The sequence below is a fragment of the Gopherus evgoodei genome, chromosome 4 (genome assembly GCF_007399415.2).
Source record: "Gopherus evgoodei ecotype Sinaloan lineage chromosome 4, rGopEvg1_v1.p, whole genome shotgun sequence".
Lineage (NCBI taxonomy): Eukaryota > Metazoa > Chordata > Testudines > Testudinidae > Gopherus > Gopherus evgoodei.
The window spans coordinates 10,856,092-10,871,404 of record NC_044325.1 but is presented as its reverse complement, the minus strand read 5'-3'; the positions used below and the strand labels follow the sequence as shown (position 1 = coordinate 10,871,404).

General features: G+C 44.0%; 1 protein-coding gene across 1 annotated transcript in view; it reads left to right on the top strand.

The window, feature by feature from the left end:
* Positions 1-522: 522 nt before the first annotated feature.
* The window catches only part of GCH1 (GTP cyclohydrolase 1), a 47,534-nt gene continuing 32,743 nt past the window's right edge, over positions 523-15,313 (top strand). The window contains exon 1 of the mRNA XM_030562948.1: positions 523-1,165. Coding sequence (XP_030418808.1) covers positions 811-1,165 — 355 coding nt within the window. The 5' untranslated portion in view covers positions 523-810. The remainder of the gene's footprint in view (positions 1,166-15,313) is intronic.

Sequence of the window (15,313 nt, the reverse complement as noted above, 5' to 3'; positions counted from 1 at the left end):
CCTGGAGCGCTGCATTAACTGTACCTGCATCTGAGGAAGTGGGTATTCACCCACGAAAGCTCATGCTCCAAAACGTCTGTTAGTCTATAAGGTGCCACAGGATTCTTTGCTGCTTTAACTGTACAGTTACCGTGATCACAGATACTGACCGCGGGTTTAGCAGTTTCTCCCTATCAATGCACTGCAAACGGCCCAGCCCATACAGCTGAGACCAGCAGCTGGATCCGGATCCAGCCTATACAGCCGAGTACTAAAGTCCCTGCTTTGGGGCGTACCAGGGAACCGGAGGCTGAGGCACAAAGCGCTCCCAGCCAGGACTGGACCCGCCCTGGGGCGGGGCAGGGAACCTGTTCGGCAGCCGCTGCTTCCGTCTCCTTTATCCCGTGGGCCGTGATCCTCTTATAGGCGGCGGGGCTGCGTGACGCACGGGCCGGGGCGCCCAATGGGCGCGGCGCGGGCCCCGCGACCGGAGCCGGGCGCGCTATAAAGAGAGGGACGGTGCCGGGAAGAGCGAGCGGAGAATTCTGGACGCGGAGCTCGCGGCTGACTCTGGCCCCGCTCGGAGTCCCGGGACGCGGGGACCCCCGCTGAGCGCACGGACTCCGAGCCCTTTCCCCGGGCCGGGCGCACGGAGACCCGGCACTCCTGGGGCGCAGACGCTCCCCTCCCCGGTCCCGGCTGCGGGGCGCCCCTTCCCCTCCGGTGCGCTCGGACCCCCCAGGCACTGCACGGGCCCCCTCCCCCCGGGGGTAGCCTGTCTCTCCCCTCCCCAGCCCGACTCCCGGGCGCACGGACCGTGTCCTTGGGCAGATGGAGAAGGGGAAGCTGGGGGCGCTGCTGGAGCAGCCGCCGCGGACGGTGAGCTGCAATGGGTACGCGCTGGAGGAGAAGCAGCAGCAGCCGCTTCCGCCCGCTCCGAGCCGGGCCCTGGAGAAGCCCCGGTACTCGCAGGGCACCAGCTCGCAGTGCCTGGACAACTGGAAGGAGGAGAGGACCCGCAGCGAGGAGGATAACGAGATGAACCTGCCCAGCCTGGCCGCCGCCTACACCACCATCCTGCGCTCGCTGGGCGAGGACCCCGAGCGGCAGGGACTGCTAAGGACCCCTTGGAGGGCAGCCACCGCCATGCAGTTCTTCACCAAGGGCTACCAGGAAACCATCTCAGGTATGGGTCCATCCCATCTCAGGAATCGGAGGTGTGTGGGTGCAGGGGTGCTCCTGTCATACCTGCACCCATCACCCACAGAGATTCCCCAAAACCAGAACATCCCTCATTTATGAGGACCCTGTGAGTGCAGGATGTTTCCACTATCAGGAGACATGCTGAGATATTTAAGTTGGAGGGTGCAGGAGTCTACTCCAGCAGCAGGAGGGCTAGAGAGGGATTGGACAATTCAGGGCTATTCCTGAAGGCTGGGGCTAGGGCAGAAAGAGTAAAACTTGTGTTAAATCCAGAAAACTTTCCTTATCTTAAACACTGCACACCGCCTAAAGCAATCCAGCTACTGGAGTAACACATTCAGGACTTCTGACCACCTCCAGAAGTGAGGAAATACAAGAAAGTTGTCTTTAGTGTCTCATCCATGATGAAATCAAATAGGATGTGTCCTGCCCCAGCCACCAAACTCCAAGGTTTACTTTTGATTAAAGTTGAGTGAAATATCAGCTCCTTGCAGTAGTGGAGCAGACCTGTGCTCAATCACTGAGGGAAAATTCACTCTTGAAACACATCACTGCAGTAGCCCTCAAACAAAAACTCTACTTCCTGCTGACTCAAACAGCTGCCAGCTTAAAGAGAGAGAGTAGGGAAACTCCCAGGGGAAAAAAATGTGTCATTGAGCCTCTGATTTTCTGTATATTCCTGGTCTGTAGGATGCTTTAAAAAATGTCTACTTCCTCTTATCAGGTATGCCTCAATTAGGGGGAAAAAATGGCATAAGGATCTCATGATGCCAGGAGACTTCAGGATAGCTGGTGAAGGCAGTGCCTACCCTGATTTGACTGAAGTAGAGTATATTTACCAGGGTTGCAAGCATGCGCTGAACGCATCTGACAGTTTTGTCTACTTACTCTCAGATATTGCCAGTTTCCACTGCATCATGCAGTGTGGTTTTTTTTTGCTTTTTGAAAGCTTGTGCACTTTTTTAACCCTGTTGGCTCAGCTGTCTGAAACTTGTGTAGATTTTTAGGCTTGCCCATCGGCTTTGAGGTGATAAGCAAGCCAGAGTAAGCAAATTTAATAGAAGCCTCCATGATCTTGTTTTTCTTAAACAGTTTATAAACTGAAATCTCTGATGTAATTTAACTATTGTCTCATGATTGCTCCACCATAATATTGTCAGTGTAGCGCTATTTTACATTGACTTATCCAGGGTGTAGGTGAGAAACAGTGCTTTCTAATGTTTCTCCTTTAAGTCCCTAACCTTGTAAACTATTTGCAGCTAAATTTTCCAGGTGTCAGCTTTAAACTCAAATAGTGCTGACTGGGCTAAGCAAGAAGAATATGGACCCCCTCCACACACCCATCTAAACTCTCTGGTTAGAGACAGATTTTTACAATGCCTGTACAGTGTCTAGTAGACCAATAGGGCCCTCACCTGAATGGGGACTCTGAATGCCACTTTAACACACACAGTAGTACAAGGGTTTGAAAAATCTCACTGCTGCTCACCAGTCTCAAGTGAGTACATGGTAGATTAGCGATTTCTATAGGATTCAAGTGTCAACTTTTGCAAAGGACCAAATAGAAGCAAACGTGAACCAAATATAAGCAATTGTCTTCTACAGTCTACAGCTCCACTGTCTACTTTTGTTCATAGCATTGTCAAGCAGCAGCACTGTGAAACTAACAAGATGATGGTCAGTTTCATGGCTGCTATCCAGACCCTTACCTTGTCAGTGACACAGTCAGGAGCTGTGGCAATAGCATGCTGTTGCTGAATGGAAAAGCTGAGCCACAGCAGGTACTAGTATTCTTCGCAAGGGAGGAGAAGCTGAAAAAAGAGACTGGAGGAGAAAGAGGAAAGTTTGCACCACTCTTCTTCTCTCATACCAACCCCATTGCTGCTTTGATGGGGAGAAGGGACAAAAGTCAACTCCTCCCTTCCGTCGGTAGACAGATACTGGGCTAGATGGACCTTTGGTCTGACCCGGTACAGCCGTTCTTATGTTCTTCTAGTAGCTAGAGGGACATGGAATCTTACAGTAATTGCACCCGGATAATTATGTGAAAATGGAGGCACCCCAAAGGGTTCAGTAACAGCACCTTGCCCACAGCCAGGTGTGGCATATGGGACTGCACCTCTCATTAGGTTGTTGCCCTTGGACTTCACTAGTGGAACATTTCACCCTTGCCTTTTACTAGTGCATTTAGTCCTTCAGCTTATAGGTATCTGCTGTTGTCAGATGCTACCGGTGTGGTGCTCTGCTTTGTTTAATGTTGGTATCACTTGGCTGCGTGCGTGTGTTCCCTCTTGTGTGCTGCCCAGCTCTGCAGATAGCTGACACAGCAGACTCGACGAGAGCCCCCAATGACCACAGATCTAGTAAGGTACGAAGGCATGTTGGCCAGGTTTATTGCCGTATGGACACAATGGCAGTTCCCTGTAGATTTCTTAGTCTAATTCAGGGCATACTACGAGAAAGTGCCTCTTGACAATGGACTCAGCTCAGTCAGTGGCGGGACTTTCCACTGCCCCCTCGACTGGACAAAGACACCGCCCCAGGGATGCATTCTTATACACAAGTATAAACAAGTTACACATCACTCTTGACTTGTTGAGGTACAACCCTTCTACGTAGCCAGGTACAACCCCTCTAGGTAGTAAGGTGCCACCTCTCACCTTGTACATGTTGGTTCGATCAAAACAACTCTATCCATCATATTACCCTTTTGGCCCTGTCATTGGGATGGGTCAGCCTGTTCCTTGTTATCTGTGTGGAATGTGCAAGTATGTGAATGTTCTGATTTCTAGCGTTCAGTACCTTTTAGGTACGTATCTTCTTGCAGCATCAGCCCTTTCCTTGCCAGCTTCTGTGAGCAGGGCCTGCCTCAGGCTCACAGCTTAACTTTGCTCTATGTTAGCAAAGTCTTGACCATTACTTTAGTTCAGGCCTCTGATACCAAGGTTTATATCTTAGGGCCTCCTCTTACTACATCTGCTACACTTTTCAAACCTGCTTTATACCCACAGACTTGTGTATCGTTCCCCCCACCCCTCCTTGATGAGGGGTCAAAGAGTTAGCTGAGCAAATATATAGATTGTAACTATACGTGTGTAACTTTCCTGACAGTCTTGCTTTCTTATTCTGTAAGAACGCCACCTAGGCAAAAAACCTTGAGATTTTTATGAATGGAAAGTGGTGGCAGTTCCACATCAATAATTTAAAAAACAACAAAATGAACCTTATCTGCATACTGGTGCTGAATGCTGGGTCCCTCAGAGAGGTGTGCAGATATGGGGACTTACCTGGCTGTAACTCAAAGGCAGCTCAAAAAGAGCTAGTTATTACAAGCAGCAAGGTGCAGAAAGAAACCTGGAGATGGGGGAGGGATAGCTCAGTGGTTTGCACATTGGCCTGCTAAACCCAGGGTTGTGAGATCCCTCCTTGAGGGGGGCCAGTTGGGGATTGGTCCTGCTTTGAGCAGGGGGTTGGACTAGATGATGGTCCCTTACAAACAATCCTGATATTCTATGTCTACAGCCCAGTTCAGAGCTCCCAGTCAACTCCTAATTTTCCTCTTCTTACCCTGCCTGGTGGATGGTTCTCATTTGTCCGGCTACTGGGCATCAGCCCGGGACCACCATGTAAAGTCAACTGAGATGTCCCATGATAGCCAGCTGTCTCTTCTGTGCCAGTGTCTGAACCCCACCCCTGTGGACAACGTCCATGGGAACTGACCTGACTTCTAGCTCGTTCAGTAGCACTTCATCCCCACTATGCCACCTGCTGCCCGGTGGATTCTGTTAGGACTCTGAGTGGGCTGTCCCCATCCCCCCACCGCACTAAGCCATTAGGCCACAGCACTCCACTCCCCAGTGTGGTCTCATAGGAGGACTGGGGGAGGCTGCATTGCAGCAAGGTGTGTAAACTATTAGTTTCTGCATCAGAGGCAAGCAACTTTCTCATGTGTGACTCAACTGTTCCCCTTTGGGGATCAGTCATAGAGTGGGTGGCACGGAGCTTTGGAGGATGGCAGGAAAAAAACTTCATGGAAGAGCCTATTGGGGCAATTTTCTGGCAGCCCCTCACGTAAGGAGTGTCCTCCGTGCTCTGAAGATGTGTTCGTGGACAGAAAGGCAGAACTGGGTCAAAATATCTTGCAGAAGCTTCTGCACAAAAACCAGCCTTTAGAAGCGATGTGGCCATTTGTGGCTTTATTTTTGGACTAACTTTCGCAAAGGCTAAATGAGGCTGCAGTGTGAATATAGTGCTCATTTTCTCCCTTGCCCCCATCATAAGGGGAAGCATCATCATTTTCCAGTCACTCCTCTCCTCTTCCCCTCCCCCATCTCCCAAAGAACAACACCTCTGGTTCTCCAATTAAAGGCAGACAGTCCTTCTCTCCCTGCAACCCTCATTGGTTAGGTTGGAGAGGAAACAGTTGTGGCTGGGGGCGAAACCTAGGGTTACCTAGCAAAATGTGAAGGTGCTGAGAGGACTTAGACTTTGGAGCTGACACTGATTTAACCTCCATAACGTAGATCCTTAAATGTAGTTATAGTAAGGTGTGTTTTTTTTCTTTAGATATAAATAGGTGCTATATTAAACACTTCAGGGCAGGGACTGTCTCTTACTATTCTTGTACAGCTCCTAGCACATTGGGGCTTTGATCTTGTTGGGGCATCTAGTCCAGCTGTAATACACAGAGTGCCAATACCGTCTTGTCACACTTCTGTGGCTGTGGATGGCCAAGTCCAAGGAAAATTCAAATAACTACAAATAGTCCAAGTGTATGCAATATGACGACAGGGTTTTAAAATCACAGATCTGAGTTTCTGTATTTCTAATTATACAATGGGATGTGTGATAGCTTTATTTCTAAAGAAATGGTGTTTAGTTTGCCGTAAAGATCCTAGAGAAAATTCTGATGTTCAGTAAACTTGGATATCAAACTTAGTGAAGACCATATAGAGACTGTAAGGTCAGGAGACGTACACAGTATAAAACACGTGCAAATGTATAAAATGTTCAGCTTAACTCTGTCTAGAAATGAAAATTGAGGGGGTCACATTACTTTGTCTATTTGATTGCCTGAGTGCTATATATTGGTCTTGAATTCTGAGTTGACTGAAAGAGGTGGGCAAAATCCAGAGTTTTCTGGCTAGCTATTGGCTGTGCCTCTGAGTCTCATTACCTGCCCTGCAGCTGCCTTCATCTCACCTGGTGAAATCAGAAAGGAGAAAGCAAGAGAGCTGTGAATGCAAGGAGAAAGCAAGAGAGCTGTGAATGTAAGATCACACAACTTTGTGTATGACTGGCATTTTCCAAAGCTCATGTTTTAATGTATTTGGATTGTACAGTTTCATCTACCTCCATTAGTATTTTCAAAGGTTGGCTCACAAAGGAGAAAAAAGTACTGTAGTTTTGTCCTGTTTTTGTTTCTTTAGGGTGTGTAAGAAAGACCTGGAAGGCCTTAAGTATTTTTCTGCTTGGAAACTTACTCTCCCTCTTGAAAGAGCAGAAACATTTAATCTTCTTGTCTTTGTTGTAAGACTTCAGTGATTCAAGAGTGGATTGGGAAATCTTTAACTTTTAGCTTTATTTTGATTTTTTTTGTTTGTTTTTTGTTTTAACAACTATAGAAAAAAATTAAAATCATGTAGATAAAAGTGTCATGCTGTCTGGAGTGGTTCATGATCTTGAGTGTGACCCTTGGGGCAAACTGTGGAAAAGCAGGGCAGAGACCCCAAGCTGGCTGTGTGTTCTAGAATTAGATTTCACCAACCCAATAACAGATGTGAACAACCGTAGGAGTCCATGGTGAGACTGTGAGACAGTCCCCCTTGGGCATTCCAGTCTATCTGGCCACCCAGGCAAGCTGGACTTAGTGATAACTGGTTCCCATACGCCAATGGTAATCTTCTCCCACCTCTCCCCCCGGTCCAAATTTCTTGGTCAAGGTCCAGACTCCAGAGAAAATAATACAAAAATAACAACAACAATGATGATGATAATAAGTAAATAGATTTCATGGTCCATTCAAAAGCATCTGGTGGTCCAGATTTGGCCTGCGGTCTGCTTACTGACTACCCCTGTCATACTTCAAAGATCATAAAAGATTCAAGGTGCTTCCAGTCCCAAGAGACCCAGTCACATACTTCAGGTCAATTTGTATCTCATATCGCACCAAAGATGAAGCTTGTAGCCAAACCTATGGTAAACTAAGGATTTATTAGCTAGGAAAAAGAAATGAGTTATTGACAGGTTAAAGCAGGCAAACATAGATCCACACATGAGTTACTGTCTATGGTTTTAAAAGTGACAGAGGCTGTAGCAATCTGTCAGCACTAGATGTCTTTTAGGACTAACCGAAGCTGAGCCTGGGGATCTCTGCTTCTGTTTCCTAGCTCCAGCCCTGAGAGATTCCAAACAGCAAAGAAAGAGGAAAATTTTCTTCTCTGTTTTTATCCTCTTCTTCCAGCATTCAAGTCAATAGGATGGGCTTTCTTGCAGGAAATACCTTCATGGATGTGAGAGGGCCATTAACCAAGCCTTTGTACTGTGATGTTACACAATGGCCCATTTCGTTTTGATAGCCCTCAATGGGCAGTGGACCATTCCTCCTGAGTGTGGCCAGGTCTATGCTACAGTATGTTACTTGGGGGTGTGAAAAATCCACATCCCTGAGCAACATAGTTACACTAACTTAACACACGAACACACCCCATGTAGACAGATATGTCAATGGGAGAACTTCTCCTGTCAACATAGCTACTGCCTTTCTGGGAGGTGGATGAACTATGCCGACGGGAGACACTCTCCTGTCAGCACAGGAGCGTATCTTCTCTAAAGCGCTACAGTGGCACAGCTGCATCAGTGCAGCATTTTAAGTGTAGACCTGCCCTACGTTCACAGATTCAGAGCAAGAATTTTTACAGTTATGGAGCAAAACTTAGACATTACAAGATGATGATGTCAGATGCTACCGGTGTGGTGCTCTGCTCTGTTCAGTGTTGATATCACTCGGCTGCGTGCGTGTGTTCCCTCTGTGTGCTGTCCCAGCTCTGCAGATAGCTGACGCAGCAGACCCGAAGAGAACCTCCAATGACCACAGAGTCTAGTAAGGTATGAAGGCACGTCGGCCAGGTTTATTGCCGTATTGGACACAATGATAGTTCCCTGTAGATTTTTACTCTAGCTCAGGGCATACTACAAATATGTGCCCACGGTCAGTGGACTCGGCTCAGTCAGTGGTGGGACTTTCCACTGCCCCCTCAGCCGGACAAAGACACCACCCCAGGGATGCATTCTTACACACAGGTACAAACAAGTTACACATCACTCCTGACGTATTGAGATGCAACCCCTCTACGTAGCAAGGTACAACCCCTCTACGCAGTAAGGTGCCGCCTCTCACCTTGTACATGTTGGTTCGAACACAACAACTCTATCCATCATATTACCCTTTTGGCCCTGTTATTGGGGTGGGTCAGCCTGTTCCTTGTTATCTGTGTGGAATGTGCAAGTATGTGAATGTTCTGATTTCTAGCGTTCAGTACCTTTTAGGTACGGTATCTTCTTGCAGCATCAGCCCTTTCCTTGCCAGCTTCTGTGAGCAGGGCCTGCCTCTGGCTCACAGCTTAACCTTGCTTTATGTTAGCAAAGTCTTGACCATTACTTTAGTTCAGGCCTCATACCGGGCCTCTGATACCAAGGTTTATATCTTAGGGCCTCTACTTACTACAGATGATATGGATCCCAGCTATAACTAAAATGTATGTATGCATGCAACAATTTACAAGCATTGCATACAGTCTAAATGCTAAACACATTCTTCTAAATCTAATACCTACCGTGGACAATGCTAACATACAGGTGAGCTGGTCTGGTTTCAGCTGATGCCTACAGCTTTGGCAAGAGCTGGCACCTGGTTTGTCAGCGTCACAATTACCTCCCCTTGAGTTATCAAGTTTCACTTCCTTGATACCAGTGATACATTAAACATAGGGAGACAAGACCTGGATTTCTGACAATGTAGGGAGGAGAAAAAAGTGTAAACGCAGTTTGCCAAATTCAAGCCTCTGTAAACCATAAAAGAGAAAAATAGGGTAGAGGTCAACTTTTTTGCCTCATTGTATGTTACCTTTTGAGACTAGCACTGTATACTTTCATGGCCACTCTGGTAATGATGACTGTAGTGGTGTGTCCTGGCCTACTTCACCTATGCTTGTGTTTGGTACTTATGTTCTGCAGTTATATATTATTGTGCTTTAGTTAGCACAACAAGAAGAACAATTATAACACGCATCTAATTTTGATTCTAGTTTATGCATTGGCCCTTGCTTTGGAGTAAATGATTCTAATCAGCTGATCTGTAGTAGCTTGTTCTAGAATTATAGAAATGAGCTTGTATCTTCTCTGACTTATCCCCAATGATATGAAATCAATGAAAAGCAAATATATAAAAATATCAGCACTCCAACCTGAAGTGAAATGGCCATCTGTAGAAAAACATTCTTTTTAAACAAACTTCCTGAGGCAGTCAAGGTTAGATAAAAACTGGATTAAAATCCTGTCTTAAATTTGATTCATTAAATAACATTTCTCACAAGACATAATCAGAGGGAGTGTCTGTTTCTCTACTAAATGGTTCTTGGAATAAACTTAATTTAGATTTTCCATAAATAAAAGTAAAGCTGGGTAGTCTGTCAGTAGCTGGTTGTCTTTAATTCAGTGTTTGTATATCTGCTTCAGACTACCTGTCCAAAGTTCCCTTTTGTGTTGTGGGAGAAGAGGGGGACTCCTTTTATTACTTAAACTTTCTTGGAGGCTGGTGTCTGTAAGGCTGTTAAACTATCAAACCTTACCAAATATATAACAGTGCAAACTTAAGAAAAAGCCCACAATAAATGAACAAGAATAAGTGGACATATCAGATGGCAGGCTAACACTAAATTCTAACTAGAACTGTAAGTCTTCAGGCTTTCTGAAATAACTTTTGGTAATTTAAATAGAAAGGTGAGCATTCTGAAATGGTGAACTTCAACAAAGCTGACTCGAAAAGATGAGCTGTAATTGCCGGTAGTTGGTTCTTGCCCAGTAATCCCAGGAATTTGTAGAAGGAAAATAGCTTGTTTACATTTGAATATTGAAGCACTTTAAACAAAACAACATGTTCATTAAGGCTGCAACTACTGTAAAAGCAGTGCTATAGAGCTCTCATTTTAAGGCAAAACCAGTAACATCTGGTATTATGTTATGTCCAGTACCAATAGACTAACTTCTATCAAATTGTGTACGGCTTGGATTTCTTGGGCTTTCGGATGGAGAATGCTGAATAAATACCACCTTACTGCTATTTTCCTCATCTTTTGTCTGTGGATTTGGTATTTTAACTGGTGACAGTGGTGAGGGGAAACTTGTAAGTTCCAAAAGCTCGGTTGGGTTGCTGAGGAGTGTCCTTGCTAAATATCACAATGTAAAAATAGAGACTATGAAGCTTAAACAAACAGACTGTTCGATCAACCAAACCACTCTTTTCTAAAAGATGGTCGATTACTCCATTCTGTTTCTGTTATTGGAGACAAAAGGTGTATTGCTAGATCTTAGTCCACAAACAATCTGTTTGGAATGAAACATCATTTGTAATGTACTGGGCTAGATGGATCAAATAACGTAAGTTTTTTCAAAGGCTGGTTTTCACATAGACCTACATTGTTGTTTTCAGAACTAGTAAATTTCCAGGGGTTCATATGGTTTGTTATGAAAGCCGCTAATATCAATTAACTTCTCTTGTGGGGACGCTTTCTTTGTTGAGCATGGTTACATAATAGGATCAACTTTCCTCCGCCCTGGACTATTGCACTAAGTCTCCAAGCTTTTTAACCACTTTTTCTCACCATTAATGCCCTCAAATTATACTTGTTTGGCAAAACTTCTTTTGCTTTTAGATATTAACTTAATTTTTTTAACCTCTTTATCTGATTGAGAATCCTCCTCGTTAAGGACTTGTTTGCTCTTATGCTGCCTTTCTAGTCCATTGTTTCAAACTCCTCTACTTTGCATCTCTAGTTCAATTTTTAACGGTTCCCATGGTATTATGGTAACATTATGAAAACCTTTATTGAAATCTTGATGTATTTAATGAGACTCTGCATAATCCTGCTTTCCCTCATATTACTTAATGTATCAGTAAAAGACCAATTTAAGAATTTTGAAATCTTAGTTACATCTGAGAATCTGTAATAACTGTGATCTTTATATGAATAGACTCCAATCTCATGCTCTATGCAGAATATAATGATAGGAAACTAAATGAATCTGTTCCAATGACACGCAATAATGTTGTTTAACTGATTTTGACTTTCCTTCTTTTTTGCCTTTTTAATATATCAAATAGGTATTAAATTATTCTTCAAGCTTTGCTTTTGCTAACTGAGGGATTAGCCCTTCTTTCTGAAACAATTAATTCCATCTGGGGTTGAGCACACAATTCTAGTCTTTATGAGAAATGGTGATGACAGACAAACTTTTATAAGAACCCTGTAGGTAAGATTTCTTCCTTTAGTTTCAACTCAGCAGGCACATATGTGAGGGGAACAATGTGGATTTGATGCCTATTTAATCCTTGTATTGTTTCCTTTTTAGTTCTGTTGTCTATTTAAGCAGCAGTGTTTTCAGCCCATGCTCCCTTTAATTTGGAACCTCTTTCTTTAATAAAGGTTTCTTGAAAACTCTGCATCCTCCAGAATCCCTTGCTTCTGAAAACGTAAGCCATTAAACTGCCACAACACAATAAAGTCTCCGTACATGGCTGAGAATTGTTAGTCAGAATCCTGACATCTTGTATCTTACACTTTATATAATATTAAAGGCCACCATAATTTTCATGCCTTAAGGAAAATATTCTTGATGGGTAACTGCAATCACTTCCTAACACCAGGAGAGAATGAAGATTTCAACCTTGGATTTTTTTTTTGCTTTTCAATAGCAATTCAGGGTTTGAGAAGCATCCTGAAATTAGATTAGTTTCAAATCGCTATGGTTTGGTGTTTCCACCCCAGGCCCAGTACAGCTGTAGCATGTGGCTGTATCGTGTGTGTATTCTTCTGGGTTTGTTTTAAAGTCTCTCATTCCACATCACTGAACACAATCAAATCTTACTCCCCACTATTCTGCCAAGGTGCCTTAATCTTGACCTGTTCAGACCACGCCTCTTTGGATGAATGTAGTTCACATGTGCTCCTTGGCCTCTAAGATTGCTTAAACAGTGTCAGTTGGATGTGGACACCATTCTCAGTCCATTTCCTATGACTGAAGGTGAACATAAGAATGGCCATACTGGGTCAGACCAAAGGTCCATCTAGTCCAGTATCTGTTTACCGACAGTGGCCAATGCCCGGTGCCCCAGAGGGAGTGAAGCTAACAGGCAATGATCAAGTGATCTCTCTCCTGCCATCCATCTCCATCCTCTGATGAACAGAGGCTAGGGACACCATTTTTACCCTTCCTGGCTAATAGCCATTTATGGACTTCACCACCGTGAATTTATCCAGTTCCTTTTTAAACATTGTTAGAGTCCCAGCCTTCACAACCTCCTCAGGTAAGGAGTTCCACAAGTTGACTGTGCGCTGTGTGAAGAAGAACTTCCTTTTATTTGTTTTAAACCTACTACCTATTTAAATTCATTTGGTGACCCCTAGTTCTTGTATTATGGGAATAAGTAAATAACTTTTCCTTATCCACTTTCTCCACATCACTCATGATTTTATATACCTCTATCATATCCCCACTTAGTCTCCTCTTTTCCAAGCTGGAGAGGCCTAGCCTCTTTAATCTTTCCTCATATGGGACCCTCTCCAAACCCCTAGTCATTTTAGTTGCCCTTTTCTGAACCTTTTCTAGTGCTAGAATATCTTTTTTGAGATGAGGAAACCACATCTGTATGCAGTATTTGAGATGTGAGTGTACTATGGATTTATATAAGGGCAATAATATATTCTCAGTCTTATTCTCTATTCCCTTTTTAATGATTCCTAACATCTTGTTTGCTTTTTTGACCACCTCTGCACACTGCGTGGACATCTTCAGAGAACTATCCACGATGACGCCAAGATCTTTTTCCTGACTTGTTGTAGCTAAATTAGCCCCCATCATATTGTATGTATAGTTGGGGTTATTTTTTCCAATGTGCATTACTCTACATTTATCCACATTAAATTTCATTTGCCATTTTGTTGCCCAATCATTTAGTTTTGTGAGATCTTTTTGAAGTTCTTCACAATCTGCTTCGGTCTTAATTATCTTGAGTAGTTTAGTGTCATCTGCAAACTTTGCCCTGTTTACCCCTTTCTCCAGATCATTTATGAATAAATTGAATAGGATTGGTCCTAGGACTGACCCTTGGGGAACACCACTAGTTACCCCTCTCCATTCTGAGAATTTACCATTAATTCCTACCCTTTGTTCTGTCTTTTAGCCAGTTCTCAGTCCATGAAAGGACCTTCCCTTTTATCCCATGACAGCTTAATTTACATAAGAGCCTTTGGTGAGGGACCTTGTCAAAGGCTTTCTGGAAATCTAAGTACACTATGTCCAGTGGATCCCCCTTGTCCATATGTTTGTTGACCCCTTCAAAGAACTCTAATAGATTAGTAAGACACGAAGCCTCAGCTGGCTTTGAATCAGTCACTCAAAGGAGAAGTTGATTGTCCTATCCTATCCTACTTGCCCTGGAACATATTAAACTAACTTCATTTAGAGATGCTTGTCTGAATCTGAGGAAACCTGTTACAGACTACTGGACTTCTCTGTGTGGGGTTCTTGCCTTCTTAGTCTGTCTTAGAACAAACCTACTTATCTTTTAGCTTAACTTTTGAATAAATATGTTACTCACTTTCATAGAATATTAGGATTGGAAGGGACCTTGGAAGGTTATCTAATCCAACCCCCTGCTCAAAGCAGGATCAATCCCTGGACAGATTTTTCCCCAGATCCCTAAATGGCTCCGTCGAAGATTGAACACACAACTCTGGGTTTAGCAGGCCAGTGCTCAAACCACAGAGCTATTGCGCCCCTCCCCCCGTGAAAGGAAACTACACAGTTTTGCACAGAGTAAAAATTATACCTCTGTTGCAGAGCAGCAAGTTGAATGTGCTGCAGCAGAGGCTAACTGTTGCTTAATGTTTGTTGGTAATCTCCCCGTTCAAAATGCAATTCTTCTAATATCCTGAAAGCTCCATGGCTTAGCAAATAATTCGCCGCCTCACACTAAAAACGCTTGTTAAAATGAAAGGACCTCTTTGAAACTTGAATATCAGTGGCTTTTAAAGTGGCTTAAATCGGAGCGTAAGCAGCCTATGAACTTTTCATGTTTCCACTATTGTGATGCATTGTCAAAGGAAGCAAATGTGTCACAAGTGTTTGTAAAACTGACAGGATGCATCAAGATGCTATTCTGTATAATAGTGCTATCATCTTTCATTCTCTTGACCTATCCAGCCATCTGTCAGGAGATGCAGAGTCTGCCCCTTGATTGCCAGAGGTGATTTTTGCTTTCCTGTGTCACATGAAAGCCATGCAAATAGTTTCTATAGCAACAGGTCCTCTCTTTCCTCTGACGCAAAATCCTGAAAAGGTCTCTTGTTCCTTGTTTTCATCTGATTCTCATTTTGCTTTCATCCACTGTTATATTGTAGATAAAGGTTTTATTTCAATTTTGCTCAGAGCTGCTTCTTAATGGACACCGGCTGTGAGTTTTACTACACATCAAAGTCGCCACAGCAGTACCTTAATTCTGGGTCGGAGGAGAAATTGCTATGATACTTAAAAGATGACACTTAACTTTACTTCTCACGTTTACTTAGCCAGCCCCCCCCCCCCCCGGAAGGCATCTGTGTTTGATCTGAACTGTAGCCACGGTGTTAATACAATATGTTTTGCAAGGGCTTGTGTGTTCAACTCAATTAGCTTTTCTCTGAGTTATCCTTAGGAGCATGCAGTTTCCCCTTCATTTGTGGACCTCTCAGCCTTGTGGGACATGCTGTTTTTGAAGTAGCATGCACACATATCCTTTTTGCAGCTGAGTCCTTGCAAAAACGCAGGGGACAAGTAGCGCTCTTTAAATCTTCAGACTGTGAGGAATACCTCT